The sequence below is a fragment of the Poecile atricapillus genome, chromosome Z (genome assembly GCF_030490865.1).
Source record: "Poecile atricapillus isolate bPoeAtr1 chromosome Z, bPoeAtr1.hap1, whole genome shotgun sequence".
Classification (NCBI taxonomy): domain Eukaryota; kingdom Metazoa; phylum Chordata; class Aves; order Passeriformes; family Paridae; genus Poecile; species Poecile atricapillus.
The window spans coordinates 120,358,262-120,378,466 of record NC_081289.1 but is presented as its reverse complement, the minus strand read 5'-3'; the positions used below and the strand labels follow the sequence as shown (position 1 = coordinate 120,378,466).

At 37.2% G+C, this 20,205-nt stretch overlaps 1 protein-coding gene across 3 annotated transcripts in view; it reads right to left on the bottom strand.

Annotated features, from left to right (window-relative positions):
- Positions 1–17,914, bottom strand: part of FCHO2 (FCH and mu domain containing endocytic adaptor 2) — an 81,787-nt gene extending 63,873 nt beyond the window's left edge. For 2 of the 3 annotated variants that reach the window (XM_058827088.1, XM_058827089.1), the window contains exons 1-5: positions 17,744–17,914; positions 8,826–8,917; positions 2,987–3,061; positions 1,545–1,686; positions 1,301–1,453 (exon numbers count right to left, since the gene is read on the bottom strand). In XM_058827088.1, the coding sequence (XP_058683071.1) occupies positions 1,301–1,453; positions 1,545–1,686; positions 2,987–3,061; positions 8,826–8,917; positions 17,744–17,770 (489 nt within the window). In that variant the 5' untranslated portion in view covers positions 17,771–17,914. Of the gene's footprint in view, positions 1–1,300; positions 1,454–1,544; positions 1,687–2,986; positions 3,062–8,825; positions 8,918–16,221; positions 16,309–17,743 lie in introns of all 3 variants that reach the window. The other variant, XM_058827087.1, reaches the window with a different exon arrangement.
- Between the last annotated feature and the right edge of the window lie 2,291 nt (positions 17,915–20,205).

Below are 20,205 nucleotides of genomic sequence, written 5' to 3'. Positions count from 1 at the left end.
TACCAAAGCAAAAATAAATACAAAGTTTGGTCACTCTGTTTATGAAATTGCAAGTGTAAACTTGAATAGAGGCATGACTGAAGAGATGTGACAGTGTCAGTTACTTGCTCCCACTGGAAACACATTTTAAGTACTTGCAGAGCATTCAATTATGACATAATTGAATCTTCTAAGGAAGATGCATAAAACAGTAAAAAAATTGCACTCCTCCTATAGTGCTTCCTCTTTCTCCCTTCTCATACAGACATGCTGAGTATTTTCTTGTTTCCAAACGAAAAAAGATAATGCTATACCTTAAAAAGCCTTCCCTCAAGTCAACCTTTCCTACTGAAACTCTACTTACAAGAATTCAGAAAAATTATATTTGAATACACTAGCAGGAGACTATCTGCCAACACACATCTGGTTCATGTCTACAATCCAGCATGAACTGTCATTTGAGACAGAAAAAAGGTAGATTTATACCAAGGTAAAACAATTGAAACATAGTCAACAGAATCACTTTTGTGCCCAGTGATAGAACCAGAGACAATGGGCACTAAGAGAAAACACAAAAGGTTCCCTCCCTCTGAACACCAGGAAAGACCTGTTTCCTGTGAAGGTGATGGAGCCCTGGCACAGGTTGCCCAGAGCATCCATGGAATCTCCGTCCTTGAAGATACTAAAAAGCTGTCTAGATGAGGTCTTGAGTAACTGGCTTGAGATGGACCTGCTTGAGCAACTTTCAGAGGTCCCAGTCAACCCCACAAGCTGACTGATTCTGTGAATGGATCAACCCCTCCACCATAACCCAAGGACAGTACTAAATACACCACAAAACACTCATCCCTTGAGTCTCTGGTTCATGAGATTGGAATCTCTTAGAACAGCAGTGAAAGTGTTGATTATCTTTTTCTTTATTCAACAGACTTCAAATACTCATGTACTCAGCTACTTTATCTCATTGCAGGGATAACACAATTACTCCTGAGTAACCAGGGCACTGAGTATTCACTTAAGGAAATGTATTCAAAAACATAAGAGATTCTGAAACAATTGGGCACAATTTCTGTTAAAACCACTACACTAAACTATCATTGATGCAGGTATTTACAAAGTGAAGAATTAGAGCTACAGTACAATAAGAACAGACAAGGAAGTAAGTATAAATAAAACATATCTAAGTATTAATGATATCTTGTATATTGCAAATTACTCACAACTTTTAACTATGTTTAATTCTTTCTGGGCATTCCACTAATACAAGGTGAACATATAAGACAACTATTAATACAAATACACTAAGATGTGATAGAGCTACCTTTTCAATTTCTCTCTGTGTTGCTCCTTCCTTTTTCAAGCGTTCTTGTTCCACACACTTTGCATTGTAGTTTTCTTTTGATTTCTGCAAGGCCTGAGTGATACTTTGAATATTTTGCACTGCTTCCAAAGTTCCTGAAACATCTTCTTTAGTCTGCCAAATATCACATGGTTATCAAAACCAAACCATTTTAATTTTAGTGTTAACAAGTCATTGGACATAAATAACAAAAAAAATTAATAACCTTTTTATAAGCTTTGATCTGTTCATCTCCATACTTGTGAACTTCTTTTATTAGCTCTTGTAACCTCCGCACAAGATCCAAGTGACAACTTGCTAGTTTTTCTGTTGAGGTTTTGAAAACATCCCAAACTGGTGCAAATGTCCTGGATTGAGGAAAATAATATTAATCTGGGGGTTTTTTTCCTTCAGTTGGCAATTTTTTTAGTAGTGCTAAAGAATAATTAGTAAATTTACAGTTCATGTCTCCTCCCAAATTTTAAACAAACAAAAAAACCAACAACTACCATAAACTCTTATTAAATATGTTCCCAATGTACCTGGCATCCTACCTACTATTTTTTCCATGTTTTATGTTTTACTTGTATTGACTCTAATAAGTAGAACACAGCAAATTGCATTTAATACTATGATGAGCACACAATAATGCCAAGTGTCAAGACAGTGCAAGAAAAGCTTAAAATAATTTAACATGTAGTAAATACTACTGTGTATACACCTGAACAGTGAAAAATCAGGGATTTCTTGGTTAGTTATATTTCTAGTTGTCTTACATCATTCCAACCACAAAATGGAGGGAAAAAATATTGGCAAAGTTGGTTCGCCAGTAAAAGGGATTTACTGATTAATAAAAATGAAGAAACAGGTGGGATAATTTCTCATATTCATTTTTTTGTGCAGAATGGACCTTCTCCAGCTATTCCAAAGATATAGTTCTGCCTTGCCATTCTGGCTAATGCTACTATAAATCAATACTAACCACAGGCTTTAAAGCTCTTATGTTCAAAGCTTCTGCATCTGCTTGCTAGTTTGAAGAGCAGCAACAACTATTATCAAATTATCCACAAATGAAAGCTCCCCACATTTCTAGATTACATTACAATAAATTAACAAAAAAACACTAATTTTTTTCAGAAGTCTAAGTTTTCATTGGCCTAATCTTCCTAATGCAAAAGCATCCATTAATCATTCCAGTTTTTAAAAACATACCCTATGTATAAAACTTCCATTTAACTATGGAATAAATCTATGGAAAAGTGTTATTCCGAACATCTCTGAGAACAGACAACACTCCAAAAACCAGAAATAATGTAAATAAATAAATTCCCTGCCACATTTGCAGGCCATATGTTCTCTCTTCAAAATAATTTCCATAGCTTGAGAGGATGTAATGGAAGTCACTATGCCTGAAAAGAACTCAGCTTTAAACACAGAGGAAAAGACAGTTTATCCATGTTTGAGCTTTGGTCTTTTTACTCAGTTTCAAAGAACTGCACTTTCTCTTTGTCATAGCTGCACAAATTTTTGCATAGTTACTAAAGACCTATTTTTAAAGGTGGCAAAGTTATACTAACCTTCAACATCATCAATAAAACATTCAGAATCAAACTTGATTCTTACCAGGTACTTACATTCACTTATTCTCTCTTATGTACACTTACTTACCCAAGTTGTGTGTAATTGCTTGCTGATTTGGCTAGTTTTGTCATTGACCTTGAATATGTCTCCTCTATCGTAGCCCTGCCATGGAAAGCCATCAACAGCATAATCAAAAATTTGAAGGTATGAAGACTGAACAGTCATTCAATAGGTACAAAACAGAAGGCTTTTTACATGAGCTAAAAATTACTCCATTTAAATGATATCTCAAAAACTAAACAAAAAAATCACATTAGTATATTTAAAAAAATAATCTAAGAATCCTGTGACAAAAGGGTTTGCAGGAGCAAAACAAATAAAACCCAGGAAGTGAAAGTTGAAAAAGACAATTCCTTCCTCTCTATTTGCTGTTCTCAAGTGCCATTAACATTCCTTGGTAACAGACAGAACAAAGCATCATAATAATCATCCATCCAGCACTGTCTAAGCAGGAGAGTATTACACAGCAACAAAATAAAATCTATTTGAAATGAAAACTTTACAATAAACAAACAATATTTGCTGAGCAATCACATTAAACAAAATTAGGTCTTGTTTAGTCTTCTTGTTAGGAGTAGGCTGTTTTTCCTTTAAGTTCTTCACACAGTGATATTTGAGCTTGGAAACTACACAAAGTGTTTTTATATTTTCCTCCACTTGAACACACAATTTCACTTGTCTTTTAAAGATTCAAAATCCAAGGGTTGGCACAGATTTTTCCCCTCAGAGTCTCTGCAGGGGCAATTGCCATGGAATCAACTATTACAGCAGTGACTCCTGCAAGTCCTTCCATATTAATCTTCCTCACCCTCCTATTATTAAAGATAAAGAGTATTTTAATTTTTTACCCTAAACAAATATTCATTCTGTAGTGTCAACTCAGATGTAGAAGCATGCTAGATTTGAGTAGATATTGTAATTGGCTTTTCTTGAAAAGCTTGGAGCAATTTCTTTTGTGTAATACCTTCACATAGGACACAAGAGAAGAAAAAAAGGAAGATGAAGAATTCATCCCCCTTGCAAATTATACCATGACTATAACCTGAGACAGAAGTTTTTATTTTTCCTGTAGTGCAACAGTTTACAAAAAGAATTGTCTTGTAAAAATATGAAAACAGTGTAGGGGTATTCACCTGAAACAGAGGAACATGTGTTAAAACCTACTAAACTTCCAAAACAACCTTACAGTTAGTTAGTTGGATATCTATATGGAGGAGATTGAAATGCAACATGCAACAAATTAATTTAATTTTGAATATCACCTACTGCAAAGTTATTCACCATAAAAGAAAGTCAATTACCTTTATTCTCCTTCCACATATGATCATATCTTTGATGATAAGAAAAAGTTCAACTTTCCAAGGCTTGGAAATCTTGCACACTGCGCAACAGCAAGGACACATGCTCCAAGCATAGACTATTTTTTTTGTTAATTACCATGATGAACAATATATTTTGACTAATCATCCATATAGTCTATCAAAGTTTTCTAGATTTTACAACTTAGTGCCTTATTTTGCCTCTTTAAATACAAGAATTTTGACCAAAATCCACATCTCTTTTCTTTGAACCAATTCACAGCATACTTCTGTGAACTATCTTCACTAAACTGGAGTTCTGCAATTCACCACAGAGTATCAACATACATCAGTTAAAAATACCAAGAACCAAAAGATGACCAGTTAGTACATTTGTACTATCACCTAACTTTGCAGAGCACTCTCTTGTACAGGTAACAGACTAAGATTTTCTTAGTAAATTAATTTTCACCCTTTTGAACACATGTCTTTGTCTGGGATCTGCTAAACATTTAAAAGTTAAATGGAAACATATATTGCTAGTTTCATGTGATCTAGAAGATTCTTTCCATGATGCTTACAGGCAAAGGGTGCAGAAAAACATTAGAAAGACTCCTGGAGAAAAAAAAACCACATTCCGGTATCTATTTCTTTCCTAGAAAAGCAGAATGATTTCTTACATATAAAAAGTTTCAATTTTAAATGCACACAAACACATGAAAGTTCACCTACAAAATCTTCCCCATATATAAAGAAAAAACAACTATGCAGGCAGCTCAATCTTCCTATTTTCACTTCTTTAAAAACCAAAATTTTCTACATGCTTTATCAATGAAGCATGGCTTTTATTCAAGGCCAGGTTGGATGGGGCATTGAGCAATCTGGTCTCATGAACGATGTCTCTGACCACAGCATGGGCAGTTGGAACTCACTGATCTTTATGATCCCTTCTAACCCAAACCATCCTATGATTTGATGATTTTAAGAACTGGTGTCTAATCTTTCAGCAGATAGATAATCTGTTACACTCAAAATTTACCAACATTAAGCAGACTGCCTACCAGAAAGCTCACTCCTTCAGATGACAAATTTCTCAACCACAGATCCAACTGGCTCTCAGTTCTTTTAGTACGTGACCAATAACAAATACTCAAGAACAACACTGAAAAAGTGAAAATTGTATTGGTATTGACTCACTGAGCACAGACAAGGAGTAAAACTTCTGCTCCTTCTAGGATATCAAGTAGGAAAGCAGATACAGCATAGAAATACTATTACAAATGAATATATTTCAAATGCTTGTTTTTCTTAGAGAAAAAAGACTTTACAATCTCAGAATGTTCTTACAGAAATTTTGAAATATTTTTAAAAAATAAATGCTTAAGAGAACAATAATTTGAAAAGTTATTCCATATCTTACACATTTTTTCGCTGCCATTTCTAGGACTGGAGAAAAGAAAACAATACTTTTCCCCAATTAGGCTACTCACAACTGAAGCACTACTCAGAACAGCACAAGTAACAGAGATGGGCTTCACACAGATGTGTCCTTTGTGCCCTAAGCAGTCTGTTAATCCAAATGCACTGACCCATCTATTCTTTCCAAGTAAAATAACTTCACAAAAAGTATATTCTCTGCCTAGACTGGAGACTCTAGCAAGCCCAGCTGACCAGATGACTGCTCTACCTAGAAAAGGTAAGTACCCCAACTTGTTAAAAGTGTTACCACCAACTCAGATCTGTCTCTACCTATTCAATAGTTTTCAGTTTTCACTCTTATGAATCCACTTCCGAAAAAAAAAAAAGAAAAAAAAAAAAAAAAAGACAAAGGTCAATATGTAAAAAGCAATGAAAGAACAGATTTAAAATTAAAATTTATGTAAATTCAGTTTTCATAGGGAAGAGTTCAGAAAATCAGGTACACAAGAGTCAAGGCATAAAAACACTGGATCTAGATAGCTCCTAATACATGTTGCTCATCCACTTAACATATTTCCAGCAGAGAACAGTACTGTAAAACAATATTCAGACTATAATCTGCAGAATGAGAACAGATAACTGTGTGCAACATCTCTTAACTTTGCACTTAACAAATGTGCAAAATAGATCACAGACAAGACAACTAAACCATTGCAAAATACTGCTCAAGTACTGCCCAATCCAACTTCTTTTAAGACCAAGAATTTCACCCATGTGAAAAAATGTGTTCTACTGTACCATTTTTATTTCCCAGGAAGCTGAATGACATCCCACAGTAACTTCACAACAGCAGCAAAGGGCTTCACTGCATGCATATGGACTCAAATATTTTAATTGAAGTAAGGACACCATATATTTGAAGTCTCTCTATACTAACTGCGGCCTGGCTTATTGAGATGCAGCTGAAAAACAGGGCTGAAGAATATACAAGGGAACTTTCATATCCTGATGGAAGAAAGTCACTGGAAAGGACTGAATTTAGTGCAGCTGATCTGCATCATTGACATGGGCAACTTACCCCTAAGGAACAATACTGCAGCTTTGTCAAGCAAATTGCAATATATCACTCAGATTCTATCTTAGTGAGAACTCAATGAGAACGGAATTTTTTTTATAGATCTTGTAAAAAATGCTGTAAGATGGCTGCATATCACCTTGGCACATCCTGATCCACACATAGGAAAAAACACTTCTTGAACTCTCATGGTGGATAAGGTTCCAAATAAACTTTGGAAAAAAGTCCAAAGATTTTCTGTATTGACTGCAAAGGCACATAATTTAAAAGTTATTTAAAAATAATTATTTAATTTTAAAATTATTTAAATTAAAAATTTGATTTGCAGAAGCTTATAAATAGAAAAATCCCCAGAATGCCATATTCTTTTTACTTGGGATTATGTGTAGAAAGAACTGTAAAGTTTTACTTCATATTTTTATTTTTATATTTATACTTTATATTTACTGTAAAGTTTAACTTTTATAATAAAGCAAAGAAACCAAGCCAGATACAGCAGCAAGTTGTTTTTTACCCATTTACTTAAGACCTTTCATCCTACGACCAATATGAATAAAATGGACCATGCCCAAAGAATACAACATAAAGGAGACAAAAAGCAGAGAGAGTGACGCTGTTTCTCATCTAAATATAAAAGTAAATCTAAACACAAAGGATGTAAAACCAATAAACTTCAATGTGTCCAGGTAAGGTACAGCTTAGGTCCATGATGTGTTGGTATGCTGGTATAAATGGAATGATTTCAAAAACTGAAGAAGCTTTCAAAGGAAGGATTCAGGAACTCACACAGATAACAAAAGGAAAATATTAAAGTGCAAAATATTTAAAAATTATTATAAAATAAATTAAATTATTAATACACTATTAAATTAAATTTAATTATTAGTGAAATACTAAAAGTGCAAGTTTGTGAAGCATTAAGCATTTATACTAAATGTGAACAGTGTGACATCCCTCTGCTCAACCCATCTCAGGAGTTCACTAGACCTAGCTTCATAAGGCATTCTCCAAAACTGAGGACTTGTAAAACAGAAGATTCCTTGGGTTGTGCAGTCTTTCCAAAAGGAGACATCACATTTGGACTCTGGAACTCACCCATTTCTACTTAGTGAAACCTTTTTTTTTATTTTCTCCAATTCATTCTGAAATGACACTAATGTTAGTGCAATGGAGTATCTGTCAGATCTGTGGTGGTTAAATTTTGTGGAAATTTGAAAGTACTTTTTAAACTGAGATCTATTGGAGGCCAAAACAATTATTTTGAAGAATAATTCCACTCTTTTTGACAGCTTCTACTACAAGAAGCCAGCATTGAAACAGGTCCTCAATTAACACCTTGGAAGTGTGTCATCTAGTGTCAGCAACTGAGGAAAGACAAAATTCTGAAGTAGGCATGCAGGTAATTTTGCTCAGAAGGGAAACACATATGTTCAATGTAGCAGCAGCAGTGTTCTTTCACAAAGAACTAAATGCAGCACTAGGTCACCTGTTCTGGAAGTTGTGATATTTTCAGATTTCAGTCCTGTTCCTTCCATCCAATATAGAATCCAGTATAGAAGAACCTTTGTTATTTTCTGCATATTATTTTCTTGTCCCTATGTATCACTCTCTTTAACAAACCTAGTATCTCAGCTTCTGAAAGTATAATTTTTTTTTAATTTATACTAGCAATTGCTAAGAGCCTAATTCCAAATCTATAGTAAGAACTTTGCAAGACTGATAATTTTTGCAACTTTAAATTATAATATTTCTTCCAACCAAAATGAAAAATTTGGATTAATTTAAAAAAACTGCTGGACATTTAATATGGTACTTCTAGATTTTTACTTTCATCCCTTAATTGAAACCTGAGAAATTAGAAGCTTGTTATTAATTGATGTTTAAGAGTTCCTATTCAGTTCTAAGGAAATGGAATAACTATAGAAATTCCTGTAGAATATGAGAGGTATATTAAAATGATAATTGAGTTTTGGTAATTGAATTTTGCTTACATATTTTGCACTTTACTGTTAAATTCAATTACAAACAACAAAACCCATAAATACTATATTAAAAATATAGGATGAATACTTACCTTTCTCTAATAAAATCTGCTAAGTCCTTAGTTGACAAATGTCCATGTTTCATATTGTGATAGAGGACATCAAAGCCATTGTTCCTTTCTCCCTAATGATAAACAGAAAGCAGAACTGTGAAACACAACATGCTGAACCTATGCATTTTAATAACTGCTTTTCATTTTAATCACTTCATCAGGAAGTTAATTATTTCTAATGCTCTGTTTTTTAGCAATTGCTGTTAGTTCCCATGAATCCCATATGTGTAAACTAAACTAAAATCACCTCAGCTGTTACCACTACCCATTATACATTTCTAGGCTGTTGCAGATTTCTAGGGGTCTTGCACTTTTTCACTTCCCATCATATTAAACACATAGTAAATACTGTACTCTCTTTTTATCCTCTCATATCTTTCATTATTTTACATGAACTAAAATTCAGTTAGGATTACTTGATATTCTACTTCCCAATCTTTCACACTTCATTTTCCTTCCCCTGCATTTTGTAAAGCTGGTTAAAATAAAAAAATCTCTAGTCTTATCCTTCTCACTAGTAGCTTCTCTTTGTCTATCTTTAAGTTTAGTTTTAAGATGTTTTCCAGTAAGGCACACCTCACTATTAAAACTGAGACACTGCAAGGACTGACTAACAAACTCAGCCAGCCTATGACCTCTGACACTACGATGAACTTCCTCCTGACAGCAAAAAGCAAAAACAGAAATGAAAAGAAGACAAAGCACAGCATAATAGCACAGCTACTATAAAAGTTTTCCTGTCAGACTATCCATTCCCCTCCTCCCTCACAGAAGCTTCAGATCGATAATGTTGCTTCTACATAAGGTGTAAAGTGTGCCCTCAGGGAAACTGCATACATGTTCAGAGTGGCAGGGAAAGAAGAACAGGATGGGATAGCATAGAATAGAGTAGAACAGACTATTTCAGCCAGAAGGGATCTACAGCAATCATTTAGCCCAATTGATTGAGCACTTTGGGGATGACCAAAAGTTAAATTATGGTGTTAATGGCATTGTCCAAATGTCTCTTAAATACTGGGTCAGGGCATTGATTACCATCTCTAGGAAGCCAGCCCATTCCAGTGTCTGACCACCTTCCCAGAGTAAATAAATCCTTCCTAGTGTCCCATCTGAACCTTCCCCAGCACAGTTTTCAACCATTCTTGCATGTCCTATCCTTAGCTCCCAGGGAGGTAAATTGCCCTCACAATTTTCCCTGCTCAGGAAGCTGTAGAGAGCAGTGAGGTCACCCCTCAGCCTCCTTTTCTCCAAACCAGACAAGCTCAAAGTCCTTAGTGGCTCCTCACAGGACATGTCTTCCAGCAGTCTCAACAGCCTTGTCCTCTTCTGGATGCACACCCTTCTTAAAATCCTAGACTTTTAACAAAGACAGCTCTATACTGTGAGTGAGAAAAGCCTGAGAATTTGGTCTTATAGCCTTCCTTTCTGCCTGTTCAGTTCTGCAAAAATTTGTTTATGTAGCCATAAAGCAAACCTTATCAGGGAAATTATACAGCTGAAAAACAAAGCTGGCAAACAAAAACAAGAATCACTGATCTGGATCACTGCAAGGACACAAACAAGCTACATCGCTCAGCAGAAGAGGGTGGGGCTAGGAAGAGAAGGCATGTAGGGATCTGCCATCTTAAATAAGGCGAAGCAGTCATGGGTGGATGGAAAAACTTCACAGCAGCTGTGTTAAGTCCACTTCCACTAAGTTTCGAGTTGCCTTAAAGGACACCACACAGAGACACATACATTTACAAATAATAAATAACTGAAGGCAATTTGATACAGATTACTAGCCAGGATTATTTGCTTTACTTCTTCCAGCTTTGGGAAAAACAAAGCGAAAGGAAAAAAACACCTATAAAATCATAGTTTCCATGGTTGCAGTGAGCTATAATCTGAAAAAGTGCACCAAAATTTGTATTAGTTTGGTATAAGTGCCATTACAATCTGTTAAAAGTAGAAGCAAAACTAAACAAAACACATGAAAATACACCAAACTCTAAAAGGACTCTCCACAGAGCAAGGCTTTTACAAACTTGAAAAGTGAAAGAAAAATAAGAACTTAGTAGAACCAATTAGTAGAAAATGCAACTTTATTTAAATGTTGTCCTACTCAAGTACCAGTCTAAATATTTTCTTTCCACTTTCACACATATCTAAACATTTTTCATTGCAATTTAAAGCCCACGATAACTTTGAATACTTGTGCACTAACTTATTAACTTTATGTAGCTACTTAATATAAACCCTAATGTCACTGCATTATAATTAAGACCCCACTGGTATTTTCAACTAGAATGCAGAATATAATTCTTATTGAACTTCTCCAAAGTTGTTACTGCACTCAAACTTATAAACACTTACAAATAAGTGTTAGGCATTTCTTCCTGAAAACCTAATAAAATTATCCTTTGTGAAATGTTCTTTAAGGTGTTTCTTCCAGCTAAAACAACCTGTTACCAAAGTGAGCTGAACATAGGCTACTTCTAAACTTTTCATAATTGAAGCTTTTGAAAAGGCCTTTTCTACACTAGAGTTCCACAAATTTCCTGCCAGTTTAGAAATGCAGGAAGGGTAGCACTCTCATGACCCAGCCTCTGGCTGCAGCCTTCCTGATAAACGGTCAGAAATGTAACCATGCAAATCTTTAGAGAATTGAATGAGCCTGAACAACCAGCTGCCATCATTATCTTGTTCTCTAACTATAACTGAAGGTTACTGCAAAGTAAATTATTTTTCCACTTAAATTAGGTTTTCTAATCAGTCCTATTCTTTTTCCTGACTTCACAATGAATAGTAGAAAGCATGACAGAGAAACAGAACAGATACTTTCCTCAATGGAGACCCCTGAAAGCCTCATCTCTTAAACACTGTCAGTAGTTATCTGAGGTTAAGAACCTACATGCAAAATACATTAAAGTTTAAATAAAGCAGCAAGGCAAAAGCAGGCTTACAGATTTGAGGGCCTATGTGGCTTAAATCTGGCACAACTAAAAGACATCTTCACTTGTAAATCTAATGTGAAGTATAACCTATATTACCTGTATCAGGCTCTATCTAAAAGCACAAACATCCAGACTTCAAAACTCTTCACATGACCAACAGTTCTGATGACTAACCTGATGACATTCTGCTCATGTTTGGAGATATATGTGTACCTAAACCAAATTAAGTATGGGGTCTCAATTCAGAGAGAAGTTACTTATCTGCTTTAGAAAAAGCTATACAGCCCTTCCACAACTTCTCCATTCAGTAGTCACATTTATGAAAAGCAGCAATCAGAGTTAAGGCTGTGTATTTAGCATAATGAGACAGACGTATGTGGTAGCAAGGAGGAAAAGCTATTCAATTTACTAAAAGTCAACAAGTATTTATCCTCTTACACACACATATGCCATCCACATTGTTTGTGTTTTGGTCATTTTTTCTCAACATTTCTCCTTCCCACACTTACTATATAGAATTCTGTACATGGAAATTGTGTGTCTTAAACGCTTTTTCTTCATTTTTACTGGTTCCTTCCTAGTGACAACAGTAATAGTTGTGATCACTGGAAGACCAGTACTGGCCTACTTAAAAATAAATTAACGTAGCATCTAGTAGAGAGAACTGATGAAACCTTCCACTCCTATTCATAAGGAGTTACCATCCACTGGTAGAACAGACAGTGAAACCAGATGCAGATTCTTCTTCTACAAGTTGCATAGTGGAGAAAGACAATCTTCTGTTGTCATCAGGCTCTTGGTAACAGACTTCCAGATCAGTTTGAAAGACCCTTCTGAATATCATTTTGTAGGTAAACCACCATCTGTTACGGGTGATCCTGTCACTACTCAATAGAAAACAAATGTAAAATTGTGTATGAGAATGCAAAATGTAAGTAGCCCTCTCCCATACAGGCACTATTTAATTACTCTGAAGTCCATTGGCAGTTTTCTCTTTTTTACTCAGAGCTAACAAAACTCTCTTCAGAAGATGCTGTTCATTCTGAGATTTCCCTTTCTATACTACCTGAGTAAGAAAGCTCTTCTGTATCTAGAACATAGATGTCCCCTGATAGCAAGCCATTAGAGAAAGCAAGACAAGTAAACACTTAATTAAGCCTACAATGAAGCCTTACTGACCAACTCTATACACAAAACAAATTAAGTCATGGAAAGCAAGAGCAACAAGTCATTCCATTTCCCTTTATCAAGAACTAGTTGCAAGGATTTCCTCACGGAAATGAAAGTAGCCCTGTCAGCAAGTGTGTAGTCAGAAATTAGCATTTCCATGACTTGTGCCTAACAGGAAACAGATTACAGGAACTCTATGGTACTGAACGTCTTAAAATACTTCAAGTTTTATGAATAAGTTTGTTGCAAGAAAAATAATTCTGAATTTAAAATCTGCATTTAGAAAAATAGCCATAAATTGCTGGGCAATCTGCAGCAGAATTTCTTTTCTAAATTTCCAATCAAATTGTTTGAGTGCAAGCAGTCTCCTTTGGATTAAAATTGTTCAACACTAACATCTATTAGTGTAAAAAGGTTACACTCTGTTACAGCTCTTTCTATTTACCCAGTACATATAAATGGCTATATTATGGTGAGTCTGACTGGTCAGATACTAAATTCAGGAATACATATACTCATTTTAGATGTTCTGACAAATACTGTTGTCATGTTCTTCAAACTGTAATCCTTGTTGCAGTTTCAAATAAATGTCTGTCATGCTTTCTACTTAGAAAATAATTTAATGGGTCCTGAATACATAAAAATACTCACGTGATTAATATTATGGTGTTACATTTTTGAAAGTTATCTCTCAGTAAGTTTCAATTTCTTGTGTCAGAAAGAGCTGTAGAAAATTGACAGCATTGAAATATTAAAGAAAAGCAGTCACCTGATGCTTACACAGGTAATCCATCTTCTTCAGTTCTGAAAGTTTTGAGAAGATTGGACACAAAAAACCACCTGTCAAGTACAATTTCCACCTTCCTATTTCATCATATTAAATAAAGATCAGCTCCAGAGAAGCTCTATGCATATGAGGAAGGACGAATATTTCTCACCATATATATGTAACTAAAAATATTTTTAAAGAACAGATGGAAGTCTGCCAACTCATGGTAGATGCACACATAGAGAGAGGATACTAAGCAAGTATCGCACAACAGTTCTCCTGAAACAGAGCATACAGATGTACGTCCAGCAGTAGAGCCGTGCTACGTAAACATTTGAATGTAATTCCAGATGTCAGCGTGGCAAGTCTCCCTGCCATTCATATACCCACAAGTTCATAAGACAATACATCTTACTCTTAACAGAGCAAGTTTCTTCACAAAACTACAATTATTAAACTGGGATACTGCCAACATTTATGCCCCAAGTATTGGAAAACAACAACAAAAAGGAATTTTCAACACAGCCATTCTCAAAAGCTACAAGTAAAGCAATCAATTAAAAAAAAATTAAAAATTGTCAAACCCAACTTAAATGTATGTTTTTATATGCCAGAACTTCCAGAGTTACCAAGCACAGAGTTGCACAGAAACCAGTTTCAGTTATTCATAGAACTTCCAGTAGTTTAATCAAATTAATTTTAAACAATTCAGAAACAACCACTGACTGGTTTGGAAGGGGCTTATTTTTACTAATTTGTAAGTAGTTACTCTTTTAAACTAAGTCATAAGAATCAGCTGCACTGGTCAGTTTAAATGCAACATCAATGTTTAAGCAATGTTTTCTATTAAGAAAACAATAAATCAATGATAAAGAACACTTTCTATACTCCTATACCTGGAACAGTGTACTCAAAGTGACAAAATGTAGCTCATTTTAAAGAAAATGGTTTATGATAGTGTTACCTTTAAATTATGACATTGTTTTGATGCAGCACATACACAGCAGCAAGCATACAATGGTTTATGACAATCCTAATTAGGCGTTGAGAATGTTTGGACACGTGACTTGAATGCCTAAAACTCAGTCATAAGAATCAAAGCCACTTATAGCCTGTACTACTAGTTCATAACTTTTGACAACCAAAAAAATCCTCCTGGCTTGGAAAATTGTTTTAGAATGCCATACTGCATTAGCAGACCCTTACATTTTTCAAGGTGATAGTAAATTTTAAAGTGACAGTAGAGGTGTCTGTACTTCAGCTTTACACATCCTGAAAACAGTCTTATTTATCTCTCATAGACCTCTTACAAACCACTTAAGAGACAGCAGGCTCATCCAATTTTCTAACAACAAAACCAAAATGTGCAATTATCTAAAGACTTTCAAAAGTAGTGCGAGAGGAAAGCCTCAGGAAAATTTTCAAGACTTACAACAAAGAAGGTAAGATTTGTTTTGTTTACATGAGCACAATTAGGAAGACAGCAGCTTAAATAGTGTGTAAGAAATTGATACACTCATACACGTCACTCTCTTTTCTAGAGAAATCATTTAAGTCCCTTAAGTTTCTGATATCTTTTCCTATTACTTACATAAAATAAGTAAATCAAGGGAGAGCACCATACAGCTTAAGATCCAGATTTTAAGTTCCAATGCACAATTTCAGCTGCAAGTTTATGACAGGATCTATGTCAAATAATTAAATATTAACTATGTTTTGGATACATTTTCAAATCAGTCCTTTAAAAAGCATAACTATCCTATCCCATATTTCCAAAAGTATTTTGTCTGGGGTTACTTAAAAGGGCAAGTAAGAAATACAGGATGATCCTTCCGAAGTTCTACATACTACCACCTTCCTTTCTCCTTACAAAATTCTCTTCATTATTTTTAGTCATCATGCATTCAGTGCATTTTCACATTATCTTCTAATTCCCATCTTAACCTTCTCACCACAGTTCAGAACCTACACAGATTGTTTCCCAAGCCTTCCAAAGCAGTAGCAATTCTGAACAATAACCTATTCTGAAATGTTAGTGCAAATGAAATGACTAATGATTCAAAATGCACAAACCTATAATTTACGACTAGTTCTGAGGATATACAGAAACACAACACTTTCAGATTTCCCAAATACATCATTACAGTAATCTTGAAAAATATTCACTCACAGCAGTAAAGAAGGAGTATTCTCTATTCCGTTTAATTTTACTTATATACAAAATAAAACCCTGTCTATGCTATTATAAAAATTTCTTGGTCAAATTTTGCAAGATCCTGTCTAATGTCTTTGTCATCACCTCAAGACAAACATGAACAAACTTCTTGTCCTACCTTGTGTCATTTCTGGACCTGTGAGAAGAACCTGTACTAATAGAAAGAATCATCCACGTCTTGGCACTCATTGATAACTCACACTAGTGGTTTTGGTAACAAAGCTATAGGTGGAGACTCTACAAAGCAGAAAGAAAGAATGGGAATTTGGGGTAGATGTGTACTACCTCATATTTGCTGGAAGCATTTGTGAAGACACAGACATGGAAACAGAATGCATGGGAATGGCCCACTATCTTCACCGATTTAATGGACTAACAAACAAAACAAAACAAAACACAACTGATCAGACAGTTAAATGAACATACCACAGCACATAACAAAGCCTAATAAAAAAGTTCAATTTCAGTTGTGATAGTTGAATAAACAAGTTCTGATGTGCTTTAATCTCAGGAGAAGATAGAAGCTTTTCCAATGAAAATACATCTTTTTATATAATTTTTATTGTTATTTTTATGAAAGGAAAAATTGTTCCATGTTTGTTTAATACTGATCTCATATACTTCAAATTAAGCAGATTTGTATGCCAAGAGAGCAAATGTAGTATCTTGGGTCATTAAATTTTAATACTATGTTGAAAGCAAAGAAGTCAAAACTAAACACAAGACTGCAAACAAAACATAAACTTGAGCTATGCTTATATTCAAGAATAGTGTAATCGTGAAATTAGTTTTTCCCAAACTTTAAGCATAACTGCTGCTTTCAACTAAAAAAGCAGGCGTCTAAAAGATATTTTGTCTCTTTTTCACCACACTCTCAAGCAATAACAATTGCTGGAGAAACATTGCAATGTTTCCACTACTTCTTGGTAGAGAGGCACAGAAAAATAAAAAACAACAACAAAAAAAATCCAATAAGTAGCAACTTTGTAAACAGTCCGGTCTCTACGAGAACAATTTTGTTTCAAACTAGCAAAGGTCACAATGAAAACTAGTTGCATTTCACACGAACATCAACCCAAGGCCATTATTTAACTTTTTATCCATATATATCTACCCACTTAAAAACACAGATATCTGCGCAGAGATGACTACTAAGATCGCGTGTCCAAAGCAAGCAGGAAAGCCTGTTGTTTCCCTAAGCCGGCTGCTGGTCCTCACGGACCTACACGGAGGGTCTACCTCCTCACGGGTACACGGAGACGAGGTACCGGCACAAAAGCGCGGAGGGCCGAGACGCGGCTCTGCCTTTGCGTGAGATAAATGTGAAGCTGCTACAGCCCGTGCTGTTCTCCCGTACAGCACCAAGACCCACTGCAGCCCAAGTCACCCCCAGGCACCGCGCTGACTGAGAGTGCCAGACCCCTTTCCACAGAGTGGCGTCCGCGCATCCCTCGGCCCAGAGCCCACGGCAACCCCTATCCTATCCTATCCTATCCCATCCTATCCCATACCACCCCATCCCTCTTCCCGCCGTCTCTCCGCAGCGGAGCCCGAGCACGGCGGCGCGGGCAGAGCCGGCGGTCCCCTTGCCTTGCCGCGGGCTGCCAAGTACCCTGCTCACCGCGGCCCAGCCCGCCGCGGCGGGCGCAGCGGACACGAACCCCCCACGGCAAGGCCCCGGCCCAGTCCCTGAGGGTGGCGTAAGAGCCGACACTGCTCCCGCAGCGGGGACCGCGGCTGCTCTGCGCCGCGCCCTGCCCGTTCCGCCCGCAGCGCGGCGTCACCGGCCCGCGCGGCGCTGCCCTACCCAAAAGCTCTCCACGAAGTACGCCATCCTTCCTCCTCCGCCGCCCCGGCCACCGGCGAGCCCGGCCGCGGCCGCCGCAGCCGCCGAGACGCGACGGAGGAAACGGGCGCCGCCGCCGCGTTCCGCCCTTCCCGTGACGGAGCAGCCACCGACACCGCTCCCGGCCCGGCCCCGCGCCTGCGCTCGGCCGCCGCCGCCAATGCGCAGGCGCGGCAGCACCGGGGGCGGCGGGCGCCCTCTGGCGAGCACGGCGGGAGGCACGCGTCCGCGGCGGAGCGGGCGCGGCTGCAGAAGGCGGGCTCGGAAAGCTCGGGTAAAGCCCGGCGAGCGTCAGTGAGCACCGGGAAACGGGCACGCTCAGCGCCACGGAGACGAGATTCCTGCTGCTAGAAGGTTCTTCACACAGCGGATGGCTGGGCACTGGAACAGGCTCCGCAGGGAAGTCACAGCACCAAGCCTGACGGAGTTCAAAGAAGTGTTTGGACAACGCTCTCGGCAAAACAATGCGATTCTTGGGAATGTCCTTTACGGGGCTATGAGTTGGCCTCGATAGTCCTAGTGTCCCTTCCAACTCAGAATATTCTGTAATTCTGTGAAGTGGCTTCACAACTAAGTCTCATACCAGACAAGTAGGGTAAGGTCCTTGGAAGCAGGTAATGATGACTAGTCCTGCAGGGAATTCTGCTGATAAAGCAGAATAGCTTGCCCTCCTAACAGCATTGTCCTAAAGGATTTTACACTTCCAGAGCCATGCTCCTAATAAAGATGCATCTCATCTAAAGCCAAAGGGTCTGGAGAAACTAATTCAGGTCTTCACCATCTTCAACAACAGTCTGCAGTCTATAGTCTATCAGTTTGCAGACCCTTCACTGACTCAATATAGAGTATTAGCCTGCAGGGGTGACGCCAATTATTGGTCCAGAACACAAGACCACTCAAGTGTCACCTGTGGTCAGGCTGTACCTGGAATGCTACTTTTCCATACATATATATAGTACTTGTGGCATTCAGCACCACTAGAGTCTTTTTGTGACTCCAGAGAGTTCCTGTTCTATGTTAATATGGTGATTCCTTGCCCAAGACAGCAGATAGCTTTTCATTATCAACTAAAAATAGAGGGCCAGGTCTAAGCAGCAATGTGAAGGACCGCAGCTCAATGCCCTGTGCAAACGTGGTGCTTTATCCCAACTTGACCTGTAGTTTTGTCAGCACAAAGCTTTATCCAAATCAGAAAAAGTAAGAAGCTGATATTCTCAGCTGGGTGTTCAAGGAGCTCCCTTCCCCTTTATGGAAACCCTATTAGTTCTGGCGTGAAAAACCTCACTCTCTTTCATGTTGACACTAAAGGTTTCCATACTTTGTTCTGTATGTTATTAGGTAAGGCATAGAGCAGAACATTCAAGTCATCCCCCAGAACCTGATGAATTCACCAACTTGTACCAAATTTATGCTGAGCAAAGACTTCCATGAAATAAAATGGTTAGGCAAAATGTAGTTTGGAAGTTTACAAAGCTACAGAATTTCATCTACCTTTACTAGAGATATTTTCATGGAAGATGAGCAGTATCATTCAGAAATGGTATTACAGTTATTGGTCAGTGATGGTAGTTTTAAGTCCATTGCTTCAGTAGCTCCACAGTGAGTTTAGAAGTTCCTTTCTTTCTGGCAACGTTCTCCCAAAGTTCCAGTATGCCAAGCTTGATAACTTGATGCTGAGAAAACTCCTGTATCTCCTCCATAGTACAAATTTCTTTAAAACTCCCAAGACTATTGGATCTGGATCCCTCCTCTTTTAATAAGAGAAGCATGTGTACTTTTTTTTTTAAAAGTACAGAGTTTAATTTAAGCAGTAATCACATGCTATAGTGTTGTGCATAGGTAAAACTTTACAAAAGGAAGGCCTTGTAAAATCACGGCTCACTCCTGTCACTTTGGCTAAGTAGAAAAGGATGCCGGGAGTGAGCTGAATTAGTGGAAAAAAACCAAGTTATATAACCATCACATGTTCACATCATGGTGTATAGTGGTTGGCTGGATGATGTTGTATTTTAAAAGTATCTAACTGATATAAACCTAACTGTTTTAAAAGGTCTGGCTTTTGCAATAAAGGAGTTCCCTTCTGCACCTGCCTGGGGACTCTGCATCACTCTGCTTCATAACATTATAGAACTACATTTGAAGAAAACTACTTTAGTCTTCTTTTTACTTAAGTAAGCAGTATGTATTATGATGTGATCTGGAAAAAAAATACATTATTATAGAACATTCTGCAGTGTGCATTGCAATCTGTAAGGATGTATACCAGGACAAACAATAGATAAATGCTGCATGAGCAGAGCTGATGCTTTCTATTCCATAGCAGATAGAAATAAAAATCTGTCCCTTTCACAGGGACAGATGGAAGTCTCAGGATCACTTCTACAATTCAGAGAAAAGTTCCTATCTTCCATATTTTCAAAGCT